The following is an 18,813-nucleotide window of genomic DNA, read 5'->3' on the forward strand; positions in this document are numbered from 1 at the left end:
TACCATTTGGCTACACTACTCCAAGGTCGACAAAACTTTTTCATATTGTTGACGTCACACAAGTTAAGACTTCTGATGTACTGAGACGATTGTCCTCGTTTAGAATTCTCCCCCCACCCCCTTCCCCCCCTAATTCCAGTCAATCTGATTTTTTTTTTTTTAATGATGCTCCTCTTGAACTCAACATATGAAATGTTTTTAACCTTTGAATGAATAAAAATTGAGGCTTATCATGTAAATGTCTTTAGCCACTGTGATTAAACCTTTTAAATTTGAACTCGTCGTGTGAAAAGCACGACTGTTCTCACATAGTGGGGCAACTTAGCTAAATATAGCATAACAATTGTGCATTTTGTGAGGAAAGCACCAAATTTTGGCAGACTCGTAGCCTATCATATTATGAACAGATTTGGATATTGGGCCATCTCAAATTCAGCCGCTGATGGCTGTGGCAGCCATTTTCCACTGCCATCAAAAATTTTGGGATGGCCCAATATTCAAATCTGTTCATAATATGATGGGTGACTAGTGTGCCAAATTTGGTGCTTTCCTTACAACATGCACAATTGTTATGCTAAGTTGCCCCACTAATAACATATGGTATGAATCTGAAAGTAATGTTGGCGAGGATTCACCCTTTTTGCTCTGTTGTAGGAGTAATACGAGAAATGTCAGCTGCACCACTTTCCCCGGCAGTTCACATCCTCGTCGGCTAAATCGATTAGTTTCTGTCCAAATCTGTACAAGGGCTTACGTGGTGATTATATTGAGAAATAACCATGCACCATGGTAGAATAAAGATTGATGTTAGTGTCTGTTTCATCCAAACATCTTTTATTTTTATCCAAAACAGGTAGAGGAGGCATTACGTTTTAACCCACCCTCGTGCATTGGAAAATATGGGATTACTTTCCTTTTCACCGTCTGTATAACTTGCGTTGAAGTCAAATCTCTTCATTTTGCAGGAAACAGAGTGGCAGCCCAAACTCGAGTCCATGATGGGAGTTGACTGGATTTTGCTGTGTCAACACACTTTATCCATCCTCCCTTTCCCTGTGCAAGCATTGCAATGGAAACCTCCTACTTCACCCTTTCCTCCAACCCCACACAGCATTTGAGTGCCGAGTACCACTCCAAAATGTACATTTCTATAACTGACCGAAAGGCCTGGATTGTCTTGAGCTGTTGGTCGGATAGTGGTTGACCACACACTTAAATGTGTATCTCCTTGTTTTACTTTTTTGTTGTATACAAAATCTGGAGTTTCTCATTATGTGGAGTATACTCTGTCTGTTATGTGTGTAGTAATTAGCTAAGTATATCGAATTTTTTTTTATTATACCCACCACAGGTTAAACATTCAATAAATTAAATGATTTTGAATTCACTCTTGGCTGCTCACAGGAGGTTGCCGCTTGTGCTGTGGTGTAGCGTCTTGCTGTTGCAGTTGAGAAGCGAGCCGCGCTCGTTCTTGTCGCTTCTCCCGCAAGTGCTGCTGTAACGCGACTGAAAAGGGTGGCTGTGAAAATCATTTTGGCAAAATTGGTTAGGTTGGTGGAATTTTGTTGCAGTTTAAAAATTCATCGTTGCCTCCTTCCAAACCCACAACATATGAATGGTACATCATTTCGTAAAATTCAATTCCTTTTTCCACAACTTCACTTTTTGAAAGGAAAGGTGAAGTTCAGCAATTGGTTGAGACACGAGTGACAATTCTGAAGGGAAGAGGGCACGGGTTAATAAATAACGAACTAACTCGGTTCGGTAATGTGAAACAATTGCATATTGGAAGTCAGTTTAATCAGTGTGAATCATTTTTAAGTGCAATGAACACAAAAGCAATTAGAAAGTTCGTAGAACACCTTACCCCGCACAGTGTTCAAGTATATAATGCAATTGACGTTGAGACTGATGGTCGTACAAAAGAAAAAAAAAGTTTACCACCGTTGATGCAGTTTTACACACTGCCTTATTTAACATGCTACAATAGTTCTTTGTGCCTGTTGTTTGTGTCCTTTGACATTAAAAACAGCAAGTTTCCTGTTTGGAATGATTTTCAATTTTGTTAGATGGCCAGGCAGGCAGTTTTTTTAAAATTAAAAATAAAAAAATAATTCCCCTCTGCACCTGCACGACAGGGTTGAATCGGTACCAAAGTTCTGCTAAAGTGTAGGTTCTTTTCCAAACGGTGTTCAAAATATAACATCTATATTATAAAAGGAGCCGTGTTTGTCTCTGACGTTCTATAACTTGAGAACAAATTCACAGATTTAAATAAAACCAAAGATTCAGGGAACTTCCAGTGAAGGTTTGACGCAAAAAGAAAACAAGGACCGAGCGTCGGTCCACGAGCACACGTGGCAAAACTGCAAGCACCAACTTGCGACGCATCTTGTTTTCGGTACAGATGCAGATCTGCCTTTCAGTGGGATACAAAACATAAATTGTTCAGCTTGGTGAAGGAATGCACTCGACATAGTGTTGTTCTTGTTCTTTTGCCATTCAAGGCAGGCATCATTTTATTTCCCCCAAACATACACTTTGTGATCAAACTACAATATTGCTGCAAAAGTTAAGATATGCTGGACCTGTGCCAATTTGTTATTTCTCCCTCCTATCTTCATCATTTTAAATTGAGAATAACATTTTGTGCTGCTGCGATACCTAGTGAGGCAAGTTTAGGAAATTGTAAATAGCAAATTCCAAAGTAACTTCCCCAGTCACCCCGAGAAGGGCCGTATGACATCCTGGCAACTATAAGATTATTTTGATCACCCTTCCTTTCAGCATGCTCACAGTGTCAGTCATTTTGCAGAGCTTGGGATTCGGAAGAGAAGTGCTGACTCATTTGACACCTCCAGCGTGGTCCACCAATATTGAGTCTCCGTTCCAAAACCACCAATCTTTCTATTTGGGTGACTGTTGCAGCTCTGGACATATGCCTTTGGGAAAGCTTCCTCTCACAGGATTTCTGCAATTCCTTCATGCTGTTCACAGGCTCTGCTCTATTGTTTTTGACAGACTTCACACCAATCCCAATCAAGAATTCTATGCCTCCACTGTCCACATGCTCTCTGGAATAACTGGTTGTGTATACCTATCCACAACCACCAATCTTTTTGTGTACCATCCACCAAATGACAATGACTCTCCATCTCTTTCTCTCACAGGGACCGACTCCAAACCATTATCTTTATTTGCAGTATCTAAGCCCTAAGGCATGTCATGGAGCTGACAACAATGAAGCACACCTGTTAGACGAGACAAACACAGCATGAAGCTTGAAGGAACCGTCTCGTGTCACCCTCTTTCCCCCACGCTGATCCCAACAGACAATCTTTCCTTCCCTCTTAACTCCCAATTGCTATTCAGTGTTTCCTTTTCACATGTGAACCTGGCTCTTGGTGGTATTTGGAGCCCTGGGGGCCAATTCCAACAGCAAACATCAAAAACTATCTTCACTCTGAAATTTGTTCTTGATGAGCCTCATTTTATTTTTCAATACTTTCAAAAAATTAGACTGATAGCTTCTTCAAGTTAGCTTTTCATTTACAAGCCACCTTTGAATGAAAAACAGACCATTGTTCATTTTGTGTTCAAAAGGTAGCTCTATGCCATCTTCACACGCATGAAGACAGGAAATAGTTTACAAAGTCAATTACGGGTCTTAGTACTTTGAAATTAAGATGCAATTGCTTGCGAATCACTGGAGAAGCAAAGGCACCAGACATTGAATTGGTGTTTAATAGAAAGTACTTGGGAAAGTGAAGTTTTTGTAAATAGCTAAAGTCACCTTCAGCACAAAAAAAGGAAGAAACATCTCATGTTACACAATCTGCAGTATATAAAGTTTGATGTCAGAACTCAACACAAATTCACATGCAGTATGTACAGTCGGTATGGGGAATCTCTGGTATGTTTTGATCTGGCCCACGTGGTGATATTTTGTTCAGTGCATTACGTAGCTGTGATGTAGGAAGGGCTTGCAGGATAACGTGGAGCGATGCACACTCTCCTCTCACCCTGTCGAGCTGGGGCTTGAATCATGACTCAGCAATGAACTCATCACGATGTTTCACAGGCAGGGTCATTCATCAATGTTTATCATCCCTCTGTTAGACGTTAAACTGAAGTGTCCTTCACGAAGAGTCGGCGAGATATCGCCGGCACTCAGCAAATGGCGAGCGTTAAGAAGCAGAAAGTTAACTGAAGTGCCGTGCTTTTCAATCCGTCAATGATTAGTTACATTACTTATCTGCATATGTGCTGTTTAAATTACTGACAAATCACTAAGCATATAACCAGCCCACACCAAGCTTAACAATTGCTGTTACGACCCTCGGGCGAGGAAATGTTCCCCACGTCTGATATACAGTATATGTAGCTTGTGTGTGTCTTTCATTTAAAGACGAGTCAGTCAGGTTAGGTCAGTACAAAAGCACCAGAAAAAGCGACAAGTTAGAGCCATCATACAATTGCTGAGCAGTGACAGAAGAGACAGAGGTATATTTCATTAACAACTGGAAAATACCATTTTGCCTCGCCGGTCCAATCTGCATTTAAAAGCAATGTGTTTTGCCGATTGTCGTGGAGAGGTTCGGTGGAATATGTCCAACCACCCAGTTGTTGATGACATGTTTGCTGTGACGCATTCCAAATGTTGCATTCGCTTTGCCAGAGTACTTTGCATTTTTGAAAATCGTGTTTTGTTGATCGTCCTCATGCTGTTCGATGCACGCAGCTGCCGATGCAGTTTCAATGGCTCAGGGTTGCGATCATGGACGGGTTGCCGCTTCGATGCAGGGTACTTGCCGAGAGAGCAGGAATTAGGAATTTTTTCACTGTGGCTGCTACTCTTCACGAAGGACACCGATAGATCTTTAATATCCACCAATGAAAAGTGCTAGCAAACGGGACTCCCGTTTAATGTCCATCTGAGGGACGGCACACACATTGATGAATCACCCTGCCTGTGAAATACATGATGTTTATAACAAGGTTGGGATTTGATCCCAGGCTTGACAGCTAATTAGAAGTGAGTGTGCGTACCTCTGGCCTATCCTACCACCCCACATACCAAGAGTAGAAAAATTAAATTAAATCCAGCATCAGTAAAACTCATGCTATCATGAACCATCTTAACAAGAAAAAGAATTTAATCCTGGGGTGAGGCAGTTGCTCTGAAACAGCTTGCGTTCTCTTCCTGGAAGGCAAATCTGACCAAAGACTATCTCAGTGCGTTCCACAAAGTCCACAAGTGTCCACATTCAGGAGAGCTAAAAAAAAAAAACATCTGTCCAACCCCAAAAAAGAACTTTCAACCTTATCTCCCTCCTCCAAAACCTGGTGGTGCCTTATGAAGTCTGTCTCCAGAGTCTGCTCCCCTTCCATCCCTTCCCTCCTCAAATGTCAGCACAGCCGACTGCACTCGTGAGAAGGCTGAATGCCTCAATTCTGTGTTTGCTTCCAAATAATGTGTCCCCCTACTCTTGGTACCCATCCTTCCTTATCGAACCCAACTGCTCCTGGACTCTCTTCACCTGAGAAGGTTCTGTCAACCCTCGACTCTGCAACTGGATTGGAAAGGCATCAGCTCACATCTCCTAAAAACCTGTTCTGCTATTGCACATCCCCTCTCCATTTTTTACCCTGCCATTTGCACTAGGTCATGTTCCATCTGCTTGGAAATCCACCAACATAACTGCACGACATAAAAAGGTGAAAAAACCAATCCCCTTTCACTACAGACGTATTAGCTTATTTTCAATCATCAGCAAGATCATGGATCCATCGTCGCAGTTGACATGAAATCGTTCCTTTTCTCCAACAACCTCATCTCAGATCACCAATTTGTACTCACATCAGGTAACTCTACTTTAGACATGATGCTTCTACTCACCCAACAATGGATGGAGGCCCTCAATGTCTGACATATCACGGCCATCTCTCTGGACATATCTCGTGCTTCAGATACATTTTGGCATCCCGCTTTACTCTGCAACATGTCTGCATATGGCATCCAAGACCAACTCCACACATGGCTGACTTCCTTTACTCTCAGAGCCAATGTGTAGGACTCAACAGAATCCTTTCCTTGTCAAGGCTCGAGTGCCCCAAGGCAGTTTTCTGGGCCCAGTCCTAAACCTCTGCTGTAACATCCCTCATCATTTAGACAAGCAGGCTGCAGCCTGTTCCCTCTCTTCAGACCTTGAAAAAAAAATCCCAAGATGGTCAAACACTTGGAATATGTCTTTCAGCCCTGACAAATCTCACGCTCTCACTATCTCTCTGAAAGGACCATCAGGTAAACCCTCCTATCGACTTTCTTTGAACTTCCTCAAGAGGATTTCTGTCATTCAAACTCCTGGGTCACACAATCAGCCATGATCTTTCTTGGATAAACCACATTTCAAAGTTGGCCTCAAAGCCAGCTGCTGACTGGGCATCCTCTGGCATACAAAGCCCTTCCTTGGCACACCTAAACTAGCCACTTAAAGGACTTCATCAAAGGCTTGTTGGAGGACTTCTCTCCACTCTGAGCTGGCTCCCCTATCTCACATCTTGCTCAGATTGATGCCGCGGAATCAAAGGCCTTTAAGATTATGGAATCTTCCGTGATGAAGCTGAGTCTATGGGCCTACCACTTGACCATTGTAGACAGGTCAGGTGGTCTCTGTCTTTCACCACCTCCTCTCTTGTCTTACACCCTCTGTTCTTTCTGTACTCCCCCCCCCCCTCCCTGTGAAATCAACTTCCACATCCTCTTTTATCTGACTCTTCCCTCTCAGTCTTCACTATCTCAGATCATCCCAAATCCAAAACCATGATCTTTTTTTACCCTCATTAACCCCACCCAAATCCCTCTTCCTTCCAATTTCCCAGTTTTTCCCTCCTTGGAGTTACCTTCTGTATCCATCTTGTCCACCCCATGCATGTTTTGTATCCCGTTTTTGTCTGTTCGGTCCTGATCCGTGAACTGTACTCGATGTTCCATGAGCCTCGAATGTGTAACAAAAAAAAAAAAAAAAAAAAAAATCCAGACAAGTATTGCTTCAAAATGAAGCTGTGAGGGATCGTCTTGATAAAACTCAACCACTCGCAGGTAGACAGAGAAAAAAGCAAACATTTCTTCTTATTGTTATTATTACCATATAGTTTTCCCCTCCTTTAACAACCTTTGTATTGTTGTTGTTTGTGTTATGCAATAAAATTGTTCGAGAGAAGTAAAACTTTAAATGGTTACACACACTATCCTGACAGTTCAATTGTGCACAGTCTGAACCACAAAGTGGTGAAAAAGTTGAAGCTTTTACTTTTCTGATTGATTGTCATTGAACACTGTACAACATTATGAATGGTTTTATTTTTGATGCTGTTAATAAAAGGTGACTTTCCCTTGTAATGAGATATTGGCAATTTTGCTATGTGAATGTTAATGATTTTTTTTTTCCAACACAATCTGGGGTTGATGCACAACATTGCAATTTAATAGCTTAATGGTATTGAGGCTGAGAATGTTGATCCAAGACAATGTCATCTTGCTTTGCTTAAACTTTGATGCAGCAGCACCAAATCATTGTGAGATTCTGCTGCTACAAACACAACTACATCAACAAAAACCTAAATTTTCCTTCAACAAAGGCCCCTTATTGTGGGGTCAATGGGGGAACTTTTTTTTTTCTTTCTCACAAACAAGCTGGCCAGGCCTGATGTCCAATTGAAGGTGGCAGAAATTTGTCATTTGGCTATGGTGCCTGTGATAGCTCGCCTACTCTTCACGAAGGACACTGTGGAGATCTTTAACGTCCACCAACGAATGCCGGAAGATGGGACGGCACACCAATTGATGAATCACCCTGTCTGTGAAACACTGGCATGACAGTTGAGAGCCTGGCTGAGAATCAAGCCCAGGCAAGACAGCTTGGAGGTGAGTGTGCATACCTCTCAGCCATCCTGCCAGCCCTAATGCAAACATTACTACAAGATGCATTTTGTCCATTGCTTAGCAATTTTAATTCTCGTCTTACGCAGATGAGCTAATGAGAATTACAGAACAGTCTAAATGAGACAATCTCACCTGACTGTCAAGAATAATGTCCAGTTGCTGCATCCACACCTCATCCTCACAAGTCTCAGCCATCTGTCAACAGTGTGATGGTCAATTAGTGTTCAGCTGAGTGGGGGGTGCTTTGCTTAAAATGCTATTTAGGAGTGATCCAAAGCTCATGGAGGACAAGTATTACTTCCAGGATAAAGAGCAGACATCAGTGGACTAAAAAACAAAGCACAAGGACTGTAGACAATGGATAAATGTCTGGTACGTGTGGTTTGAACGTGCCTTCCCAGCAGCAGCCAAGAGTTCAGATGAGAACACCAACAGGCTGAGCTGGTGCAAAACCCCACATTGAGAATGTGATCAATCGCAGTGTTCCTCAAGTTGTATTATTGCAGCCAGAATGCACGAGTGATAAATTGACAATGGAATGGATAAAAATTAAAATCAGGAGAGGAGCAAACCACGTCGCCAGCACATTATGCTTATGACATGAGGATATGACAACACGCATGTGGCACTGTCTGCTTATCACAACCAGGGAACCTTTGGTGAGTTGCAATGTTCGATTACCAAAGGAAGGTGTGCAAACAGTCTGAAATGTACACATCTTCCATTTTTACTTGTTTAAAAAGGAATTCAGAAGCCAAACCTGATTTGCATCCATGATTTCAGAGAGCTCGCTTTCAGAGAGGTTGAGGATTGAGGCGGCAAGGATCTTTGCCTGGCTTACAGCCACAGATACGTTTGCATCACGCTGTTCCCGATGCAGCAACGCCGCTCGTACCTCATTCACCTGTTGCTGCAACTCGCTGGCCAGTACCTGCACTCCAGGGGAGGGGTGGATAGTCTGCAAAACCTGTGGGCTCTCATGTGCAATGCATGAGAACTGGAAATTTGCAAGGACAGGTGTTCGCTCAGGGTGAAGACCCTGGATTGACATCCTCAAATCGTGTTTAAAGACAGCAGAAGATAGCAGTATTAATTGAACATTGGAGCGGGTGAGAAAATTTTCAGTCTGTTTTGAGATTCAATAAAAGTGCAATTCAATCAACCAACCTTCAGAGAGGAAGTTAGAATTGTCGTGCTTGGTCTGTAAAATGAGATTCCAAATCCATATGTTCACTTCACATAAATTTGAACGGGTGATGTGATTTGGCTTGTATTATAGTGGTTACAAGTCTCCCCCTTCCCTCCCCCCCCCCAGACACCTGCACTTGTTAAAGATTCAATCAAAAACATGGCATCTACCCTGTTATCACTGAGGAAAACACCTACTGCTGGGAATTGAACTGAGATACTTACATGGAAATTACATTATAACATGAGGATGAATCAACGTGTGCTCAGTTTTGCTTCATCATCAGAGTAACAGCGTTGATCACTTTTTAACCTCGTAAAAGAAAGCTTCACCCACTTCGTACTTTATCAAATCAGCAAACCAAGTATCAATGGCCTGGTATCAGCAAGATGTGCTCCACAAGTGTTTACCGCTCGAGTCTTCCGGAATTCTCAGATTTGATTTAAAAAAAATAAAACCACCTCGAAAAAAGTGTTTTATATAAAACTTTCAGAAGGAACGGCCTGGATTTTGAAACGGTAAATCATTTCCTACAAGTACATGCCCGTAAAAAAAAAATATTCAAACCGCGAACAACAAACAACAACCACACAGGCCATTTCTTCACTCTCGCGTGCCTGTACGTGCGTGGCCCGGAAGTTCACATATTATTCGCAATTTAGTTTTAATGCCCAAATATTCAATTAGCGCCAACGTATTTTGCCTTTTCGCAATGTCATCGCAAGGAAAAACAAGAAGAGAAGAGAGAAAAAAAAATTACTTACTGGTTGGGAGCACACCAGCTCACTCTGATGTTACCGAAATTTACGCACCGTCTAATATGAAAACGATCATAACTTGGGGCATTGTGTTTATCTATAAATGCGCATAAGAAATCGAGAAATAGAATACATCACTATCCGGAAGTTGTAACCCATAATGGGGAACGCAACTGAGCTTCCCTTCCCCATCGCCCACGCCCACGCAACGTGTCCTGTCATTGGTTTGGTAAATAAATGGCCAGAACTTGGAAACCACTTGTCCGATTAATATCAAACCTTGAAAAAGGCACATCTATAGGGCCCCAGCAATATACCTGGCAAGTTTCAATTAGATCGGACCAGAGGTTGTCGAGAAACAGCGGTCACACACACACACACACACACACACACACACACACACACACACACACACACACACACACACACACACACACACACACACACACACACACACACACACACACACACACACACACACACACACACCTGAAATTACAGGTAGAGATTGCATTGCAAGTATGGAAAGAATGCTCACCCGTACAATGGATTTGAACTCTGCCACACAGGCCTGGGCCTGCTCGCTCTTCCCGGCAAGGGCGTGCATCTCGCTACGCGCAGCAGCGTGCAATTCCCCGGCCGTGCGCTCGGCTTGTTGCATCCCCTTTTCTAGGGCATGAACCTGTTGCTCCTGCACATGGAGCGGGGCAAACGACAAACACACCATGTAGGATTTCCAAGGGTTACCGACAATCCGAACAGCAAGTCATCCAAGGTGTTTCAAAGGTCAAGGTACTATTTGGATTGTGTCTTGAGTTAACGTTATTAATTTATGACCAGGAGAGCCAATTAAAAAAACAACAGACAACCTTTCTGGATTTTCACACGATGTATTCAGCCTTGAAAACTCTGGCCAAAACCGAAAGTACGTACAAAAACCTACACCTGCAAAGCTGTTATAATTATGGGTTGGAGTGTGGTTTATTAGAAACTTCAAATATATATAATTTGTAGTATCAACACACATTACCTCCATTACTATTCTTTCCTCTCCATGTGTTAGAATCAAAAGGTACCTTTTTTTTTGTATACCTTGGTCGAGGCTCGTATGAGAGCTAACACACAACTCACAGCAAGGTGGCATGAGACAAGAGGGGCGGGAGTGGAAGGGACAAAACAGTGGGGAACAGACACATGAGGTGAACTGTGGAAGGGAGAGGGATGGGGATGGGACGGGGAACATGGCGAAGAGAAGATGGACATTACAGGGACTTTCAGGAAGGAAAGCAGGGGAATTGAAGGAAGTGGGCTTGGGTGGATTATCGGGGGTAGAAAAGATCGAGGATTTGGATGGGGGATGATAAGAGGTGGTGGTGAACCGCTGTTTTGAAAGCCTGGAGGGAAGAATGGGAAAGAATAGAGTGAGGAAGTTTATTCCAAAGGTGGGAAAAAAAGAGGAATGAAAGAGTGAAGATGAGCAGTGATTTGTGATTTTGGCAGTTTTACCAGAAGGGGGTTGTTGGCGGACCTTGAGCGCCCTGTGGAAATGTGGTGGGGACAAATCGCAGAGAGAGCAGGGGGCAAGGCTGGAGAGGAGTCGGTAGAAGACAGAGACCACCGACCAACCTGCGGTGATTGAGTGAGAGGCCCAAAGACTCAGCTTCATTGCGGGAGATGCCGATGATCTTAAATGCCCTGGTTTCGACAGCGTGAAGCCGAGAAAGATGGGAGGCAGGAGCACCAGCCCAGAGGGCAGGAGCAGTACTCCATCAGGCTACGGACAAAAGCTTTGTAAGTGGTCAGGAGCTCAAGAGGGCCGAGGAAGGACTTTGCACGACAGAGGATTCCCATTCGGCGACTGGCTTTTGAGGTGAGGTTGGAAATGTGACTTTCCCAGGAAAGGTCATGGCAGATAGTGAGACCCAGAAGCTTGAAAGAAAAGACTTCTTCCAGAGGATTGTTGAGAAGTGGATTGGGGGGGGGGGGGGTTTCTAAACGGTCCTTTCGAAGAGACATAGTGAGAGTGTGAGATTTGTCTGGATTGAAAGATGTGTTCCACGTGTTGGACCAGTTTGTGATTTTATCCAGATCTGCAGTGAGCGAAGAAGCTGCTGCTTGCCGGTCTGAGGGATGACAGATGGTACGGCAGAGGGTGGAGTCGTCGGCAAAGAGAAATACAGGATTTTCCAGAGAGTCGGAGAGATCATTGATGAAAACCAGAAAAAGAACAGGGCCCAGAACGCTACCTTGAGGAACTCCAGCCTGCACAGGAAGAGGGGATGAAAGAACTCCATTTAGGGCCACACGTTGACTGCGACAGGAGAGGAAGTCTGCGAGCCATGAGCGGAGATGGCCTTGAATACCATGGGAAGAGAGTTTGGTGAGTAGTGCAGGGTGCCAGACTGTGTCAAAAGCACGTGATATGTCCAGGGATACAGCTCGGATTTCCTGTCTGGCATTGAGGACCTCTATCCATTGATGGGAGAGCAGAAGCAGCATATCCAGGATAGAGTGACCTGGTCTGAAACCAAATTGATGATTGGAAATCAAGCCATTGGAGAAGAGGAAGGATTTCATGTCTGAAGCGATGATGGATTCCATAACCTTGCTGATGATTGGAAGAAGGCCGATTGGTCTGTAGTTACAGGGATCTGTTTTTGCACATTTTTTATGCAGGGGCAGTGATGTTAGCAGATTTCCAAGCAGATGGCAGATAACCTTGGCAAATGAGAGGGTGAATAGAACAGAGAGAGGGTGAGCAAGAGCAGAAGAGCAGAAGAGCAAGCTTTGAGGACACGTGGGCTGATGCCGTCTGGACTGGTTGCAGAATCTGACTCGAGGTTTGAAAGCAAGATCTCCACTTTGTCAGAAGAAAAAGATACAGAGTCCAGGGACAGTTGGGTGCAACTGGGTAAAGTGGGTAGAGATAGTGATGGGTTTAGGACAAGATTTAGCTGCAAACACCGAATTTAGACATTCAGCTTTTCAACGTGAGGTCTCAGCAGTGCGGCCATTTGAGGTAAGGGAGAGGATGGAGGGGGAACATACACCAGAAACAGATTTGATAAAACACCACCAGGATTTTGAGGAGGGAGAGAGGTTTGAGAGTTCAGACTTGAGATGAGAAAGATGTTGGTTTCTGGCTCTCCTGAGGGTAGATACACACTTCTTCCGAGCTTTATGGAAGGAACTGAGATTGCCCTCAGTTGGGTTTGCTTTCCACGAGGCAAAGGCAAGATGATTCAGGACAACTGCCTCGCCACAAGCTTCAGTAAACTAAGGGCAGGAGGAAGGGTAGAACAACTGAACACGAAAGGGGATAAATCTGTGCATGAGGAAGAGCAAATTTCTTTGAAAGAATTCCCAGGATGAGTTGATGCTTGAGAAAGTAGCGATAGGAGACCAGTCCATAAGTTTAATGGCTGCTTGGAGACCGTGCCAGTCGGCTTGAGTGAAATGCCAGACTCGACGGCGGTGAGGTGGTTCTCTGATAACAGCCAGAGAGATGTCCACTTTAACAAGGTCGTGGCCAGAAGAACCGATTGGAGCGAAGGAAGAGCAGCAGATATTGCCAGGGAAATTTGTCAAAATCAGATCCAGAAGAGATGGAGTACCATTGGTTGAGATCCGGGTCGGGAAGTTGACCGATTGAGTCAGTTCTAACGAGTCGCAGAAAGCTTTTGCTGAGGTGCCATGGCAGGTGAGAGAGGTACCCATACCTAGCCAACTGGCGTGATGACAATTGAAGTCACCACATAAGAGGAAGAGAGAGTTTGGATGAGAAATATTCTTTCATGATAGAAGACACATATTTGTCTTCAAATGTACAGAAAGTCAGAAGTCCTTAAGTACAATTTAAAACGGTTAAATTACATGACGGTCAAATGTACAGTTACCTGGATGACATACAAGGAAGATGTGGTACACAAGTGTTTACTCTGGACGTACCTCAAGGCTATCCGACCAGCCATCCAATCTAGGCATCCTCCGTCATACAAAGGTAATGCATGCGAAGGAGAATCACCTGCTTGAAATCTAATTATTTCCAACAACTTCTAAAAGATGCCAATAATATTGTTCAGGTCATTTTAGGATTTCTGTGTGGAACAAGCTTAGATTTAATCCTTTTCAGCTTTTGTTTTGTTCCATTGCAAACCAAAGAAATAGATTTGTGGATACCAAACGATTTTTTAATTTCAACAATTTTCTGGAAGAAATAGTGCATTATTTGAAAAAAAGTGGAAAGGTGCCAATATTTTTCACCACGACTGTATAATACATCGTGGTGAAAGAGCTCGGATAATTTCAATTGCACTGGCCCATTATGGGTTGACACTAGAGGCCTGAAGCCTGAGGCCAATGCGTACTGTTGTCTTCACAAAATGGTGGACATATAATCTTATTTCACATTACAATTGAACAGTCGGGTCAACTGTCAAACCAACGGGGTGAAGGCAATCCCTCAATGGTCTGACCATCCATACATTCACGACATAGTCCAAAAACAAACCAGTATATATACACATATATACACACACACACACACACACATATATATATATATATATATATATATATATATATATATATATATATATATATATATATATATATATATATATATATATATATATATATATATATATATATATATATATATATATATATATATATATATATATATATATATATATATATATATATATATATATATATATATATATATACATATATATACATATATATACACACACACACACACACACACACACACACATACATATATATATATATATATATATATATATATATATATATATATATATATATATATATATATATATATATATATTTATATATTTATATATATTGTTGCGGTATTCGCGCCCGCCGGCGTGCTGACGGCCACGTAACTCGAATCGCGGCACGTCGCCCAATCCAGTCGTGACCCTCTCGGACTAACGCCGGGAACCAGTCACGGGTGGACCTTTCGGTCTCACCGCGATCGAGCCAATCAGCCCCCGCGTGGGATAGGGTTGCTCGCCAAATTTGACCTACCTAAGTACCCACGTGGAGGGTAGACCGGGCGATCGCACCTCGCCGCAGGTCGACTTCGGACACGGGCCACTTAAGCGACCCGTTCCGTACTATCAGAATAACCGAGCGGTGTTATCGTCGACCTCGACGGTTCGATTAATTATCGGGCGTATTCAGCCCACTACCAACCCTTTACGTGAAGCAAGATGAGGATTCAATGGGAGAAAAAGACGAAGCGAAGCGGGAGAACAGTTCAATAATAAAGCACATTTATTCGCGGCACACGGGAAGCACACATGTTCAATTCCACCAAAAGCACACAGAAAAAACACAATTCCATTTACACAAAAAGCAAATATAAAAGCGAAAACACAAAGCAGAGCTAATACCGACTACCGAGCACACGGCAACACTTATACAATTCTACTTCACAGACGGCGCCGACAACACATACCCAAAACCAAGGAAAAGAAATACCCTCAAGGATGAGGCGGGCCTGAGGCCGAGACCGGGTCGCGCCTACCCGTCTGGTGATGAGACGCGGAGTGGCGATGGCGCCTCACTCCGCGGGCCTCGCGGACAGTGTCTGGCAGGGGGTGGGAAAGGGGCCCCCTTGGTCGCACTATCTCAGCGCGGGGGGAAACAGGAGGGGGTTGCTGATGCTCGGGGTATAGAGGATCTTTATTATCCCTGGTGTGCGTCTCCACCTCGGCCAGGTCGCGCTGCCGGCCTTCCTCGGGCGTGCAGCTCCCGGCACCGTCGCGAGCACCCCCTCGTCTGCCTTCGCCGCTGCCGCCTCTCCGCCTCTGGACTCTCCACCCTGGACTCTTCTTTGGGCTCTCCTCGTTCGACTCTCTTCAGCTTCTCCAGCTACTGCAGGCTTCGGGCTCCAGACTTCCACACACTCTGACTGACGAACACGGTCCTTTTATCCCCCGTAGCTTCGCCTTTGACCCCTCCCTTTGACCTTTCACCTCGCTCCCCATTGGCCCGAGAAAAAGTGGGCGTGAAGGCTTTTTGATCCACAAATTTGCATATATCGATCGTTCTGGAGGCGGGGCCAAATCGCCCCTCGCTCACCGATTGGACGGCAAAAAGTGGGCGTGTGTCGTTTTTGATCCGTTTTTGAAGCACAAAATCCGTGATTTTGTACACGCTGTTCAACGTGCGCCCTGCACGAGTCCAACACCGGTACCCACAGCGGGGCAAGAACGGTGGCGATGCTACGGTTGCGAGGTGTGACGTGAAGGTCGTGGCGGTTGTGGTGAAGCGGCGTTGTGGTTGGTGGTTGATGTTGTGGTTGTGGTGGTAATCATGGCGGTTGGTCCAAAATAAAGATAGTAAAAGAAAAACGGCTATCCTGAAGAGTCGCAGCTCGCATAAATGACATGTATTCCCACTAGACAACGGGTTTGGGCCTAACTACACATATACTTGCCGAGATACCTCACCTAAGGGACCTGAATGGTGGTTTGCGAATTTGGTAACCACAACAATATATATATACACATACATACATATACAGAAATATATACATACAGAAATATATACATACATATATATATATATATATATATATATATATATATATATATATATATATATATATATATATATATATATATACATACATACATACATACATACATACATACATACATACATATAGTCCAAGAGCATTAGGTCAAAATAGGCCCTAACCTGGACATTTTTGGTAACAAGCTGATTTTTTCAGGATAGGTCCGGGAATATGTCTAGAATAACATACTAAAAGTCCTCATAAATCCTCCTTGAGCGTTTTCCGCAATCCAAGATGGCGTCCAAAATGGCCGCCTCTTCTGTTTTTCTCATAACTTTGCAAGCAGGTTTCCCCAAAACACACTTTAAATGTCTACATGTTTTGAAGTATGAGGAACTCATTAGAATACATCTTAAGAGATGCTGAAGCATGCAAGTACCAATAAGACCTCTTGAGTTCTTCCAAAAATCCAAAATGGCATCCAAAATGGCCGCCATATTTACTGTTTTTTGTCATAACTTTGCAAGTAGGTTTCCCCAAAACACACTTTAAATGTCTAAATATATGTTTTGAAGTATAAGGAACTCGATAGAATACATTTTAAGAGATGTTGAAGCACGCAAGTACCAATAAAACTGTTTGAGCTCTTCCAAAAATCCAAAATGGTGTCCAAAATGGCCGTCATTAACAATTTTATCTCAAAATTGTTTAAATATTTATCATTAATTAATTAACTGTGATATTTCATCCTGAAAATATTCAACAAACATTTCAAATATAAATGTGGTTGCTGTGCATACAGTATTCAAATCAATTTGAATGTTAAAGTCTAGAAGTGTGCCCTTAATCGCTTATGACATTACGAGGGAAACATTGTACCATCAGTTTGATGCTAAACAGACAGGGCGACATAAATTTGCCATATGGTCCATTTTCGTCACCTAAAGCTCGGAAATTGAAAACTTGGTGCTAACCTTTTTTACCAACAAGATGCAGTTGATGTCTACCATGAGGTGAGTTCTATTTGAAACATTCCGTTATCATTAAGGAAGTAAAACTATTATTTTTGGTACCCAGACTAAATGCATGATCAAAATTTGTGTCTTCATGCATGTACTACACAGTACTGTGTAATATCACTTGACAGGGAATTTCTGTGGAGTAGTCTATCGTTACACCTAAAACATTGTATTGAATCATTTTATTTGTTTCATGCAGATGAAAAGAATTATAGTATGATAGAAATCAGAGAGTGTATGACACTCCTTCCTATTGGTACACGTATGCTGTATTTGTATAAAAGGTTCCTTTTTTGTGTGTGTCATGTCATTCCTATATTGTGATATGCTAGTATACATTCATTATTAATAATAGCAGACATTTTAAAGTGCCTTTTCCATTGGATACAAAGTGCTATGAGATGTCATCCCTGGTTGTCATAGGAGATAAAATATATTACCAGGCTGCGACAGTACAAGTGCAGTGCACATCTAGGGATAACAAAATAAGTTAGTCTTCAAGTCACATATTACATGGCAGTGAATTTCTGTGGAGTAGCCACTATCATCATCATTTTCCTCTCGGGTTTCCTTGCGAGATTTTCTCTGCCCAATACAATTCCTACCAGACATTCTGGCACCCCACAATGAGTTGATTCATCCGTAATTTAACTTCACAGGTATCAATATGTAAACATGCTATAGAGTACTGTAATTGTGATGTGTTATAGAAATTGCAGAATCATGTGATGGCAATCATGTGATGGCATTGGCACTTGTGTGCTTCTATATCTCTTATAATGTATTCTATTGAGTTCCTTGTACTTCAAAACATATATTTAGACATCTAAAGTGCGTTTTGGGGAAACCTACTTGCAAAGTTAAGAGAAAAACATGAAATGGCGGCCATTTTGGACGCCATCTTGGATTGCGGAAAACGCTCAAGTAGGATTCATGAGGACTTTTAGTATGTTATTTCACACACATTCCTGGACCTTTCCTGAAAAAATCAGCTTGTTACCAAAAATGTCCAGGTTAAACCCTAATGCTCTTGGACTAATACATACATATATATATATATATATATATATATATATATATATATATATATATATATATATATATATATATACACATATACATACATACATATATATACATATATACATACATACATATACATATATATATATATATATATACATATATACATACATACATACATATACATATATATATATATATATATACATATATATATTTGTATATATTGTTGCGAATTCGCGCCCGCCGGCGTGCGAGCGGCCACGTAACTCTAATCGCGGCACGTCGCCCACCGGACGGACAATTCTGTCGTGACCCTCTCG

The 18,813-nt window shown here is 42.5% G+C and overlaps 2 protein-coding genes across 6 annotated transcripts in view; one reads left to right on the forward strand and one right to left on the reverse strand.

Moving 5' to 3' along the window:
• Positions 1-7,407, forward strand: part of CHAF1A (chromatin assembly factor 1 subunit A) — a 109,645-nt gene extending 102,238 nt beyond the window's left edge. For both annotated transcript variants that reach the window (XM_085845593.1, XM_085845594.1), the window contains exon 15: positions 966-7,407. In XM_085845593.1, the coding sequence (XP_085701719.1) occupies positions 966-999 (34 nt within the window). In that variant the 3' untranslated portion in view covers positions 1,000-7,407. The remainder of the gene's footprint in view (positions 1-965) is intronic.
• CNTLN (centlein) overlaps positions 1-18,813 on the reverse strand; it is a 77,689-nt gene that overhangs the window by 4,035 nt on the left and 54,841 nt on the right. For 3 of the 4 annotated variants that reach the window (XM_085845599.1, XM_085845597.1, XM_085845596.1), the window contains 4 exons: positions 10,431-10,583; positions 8,706-8,876; positions 8,078-8,140; positions 1,403-1,519 (listed from right to left, as the gene is read on the reverse strand). In XM_085845599.1, coding sequence (XP_085701725.1) covers positions 1,403-1,519; positions 8,078-8,140; positions 8,706-8,876; positions 10,431-10,583 — 504 coding nt within the window. Of the gene's footprint in view, positions 1-1,402; positions 4,935-8,077; positions 8,141-8,705; positions 8,877-10,430; positions 10,584-18,813 lie in introns of all 4 variants that reach the window. The other variant, XR_015049152.1, reaches the window with a different exon arrangement.

Source organism: Eptatretus burgeri, chromosome 11 (genome assembly GCF_056783735.1).
Source record: "Eptatretus burgeri isolate ZD-2024b chromosome 11, Ebu_testis_v1, whole genome shotgun sequence".
Lineage (NCBI taxonomy): Eukaryota > Metazoa > Chordata > Myxini > Myxiniformes > Myxinidae > Eptatretus > Eptatretus burgeri.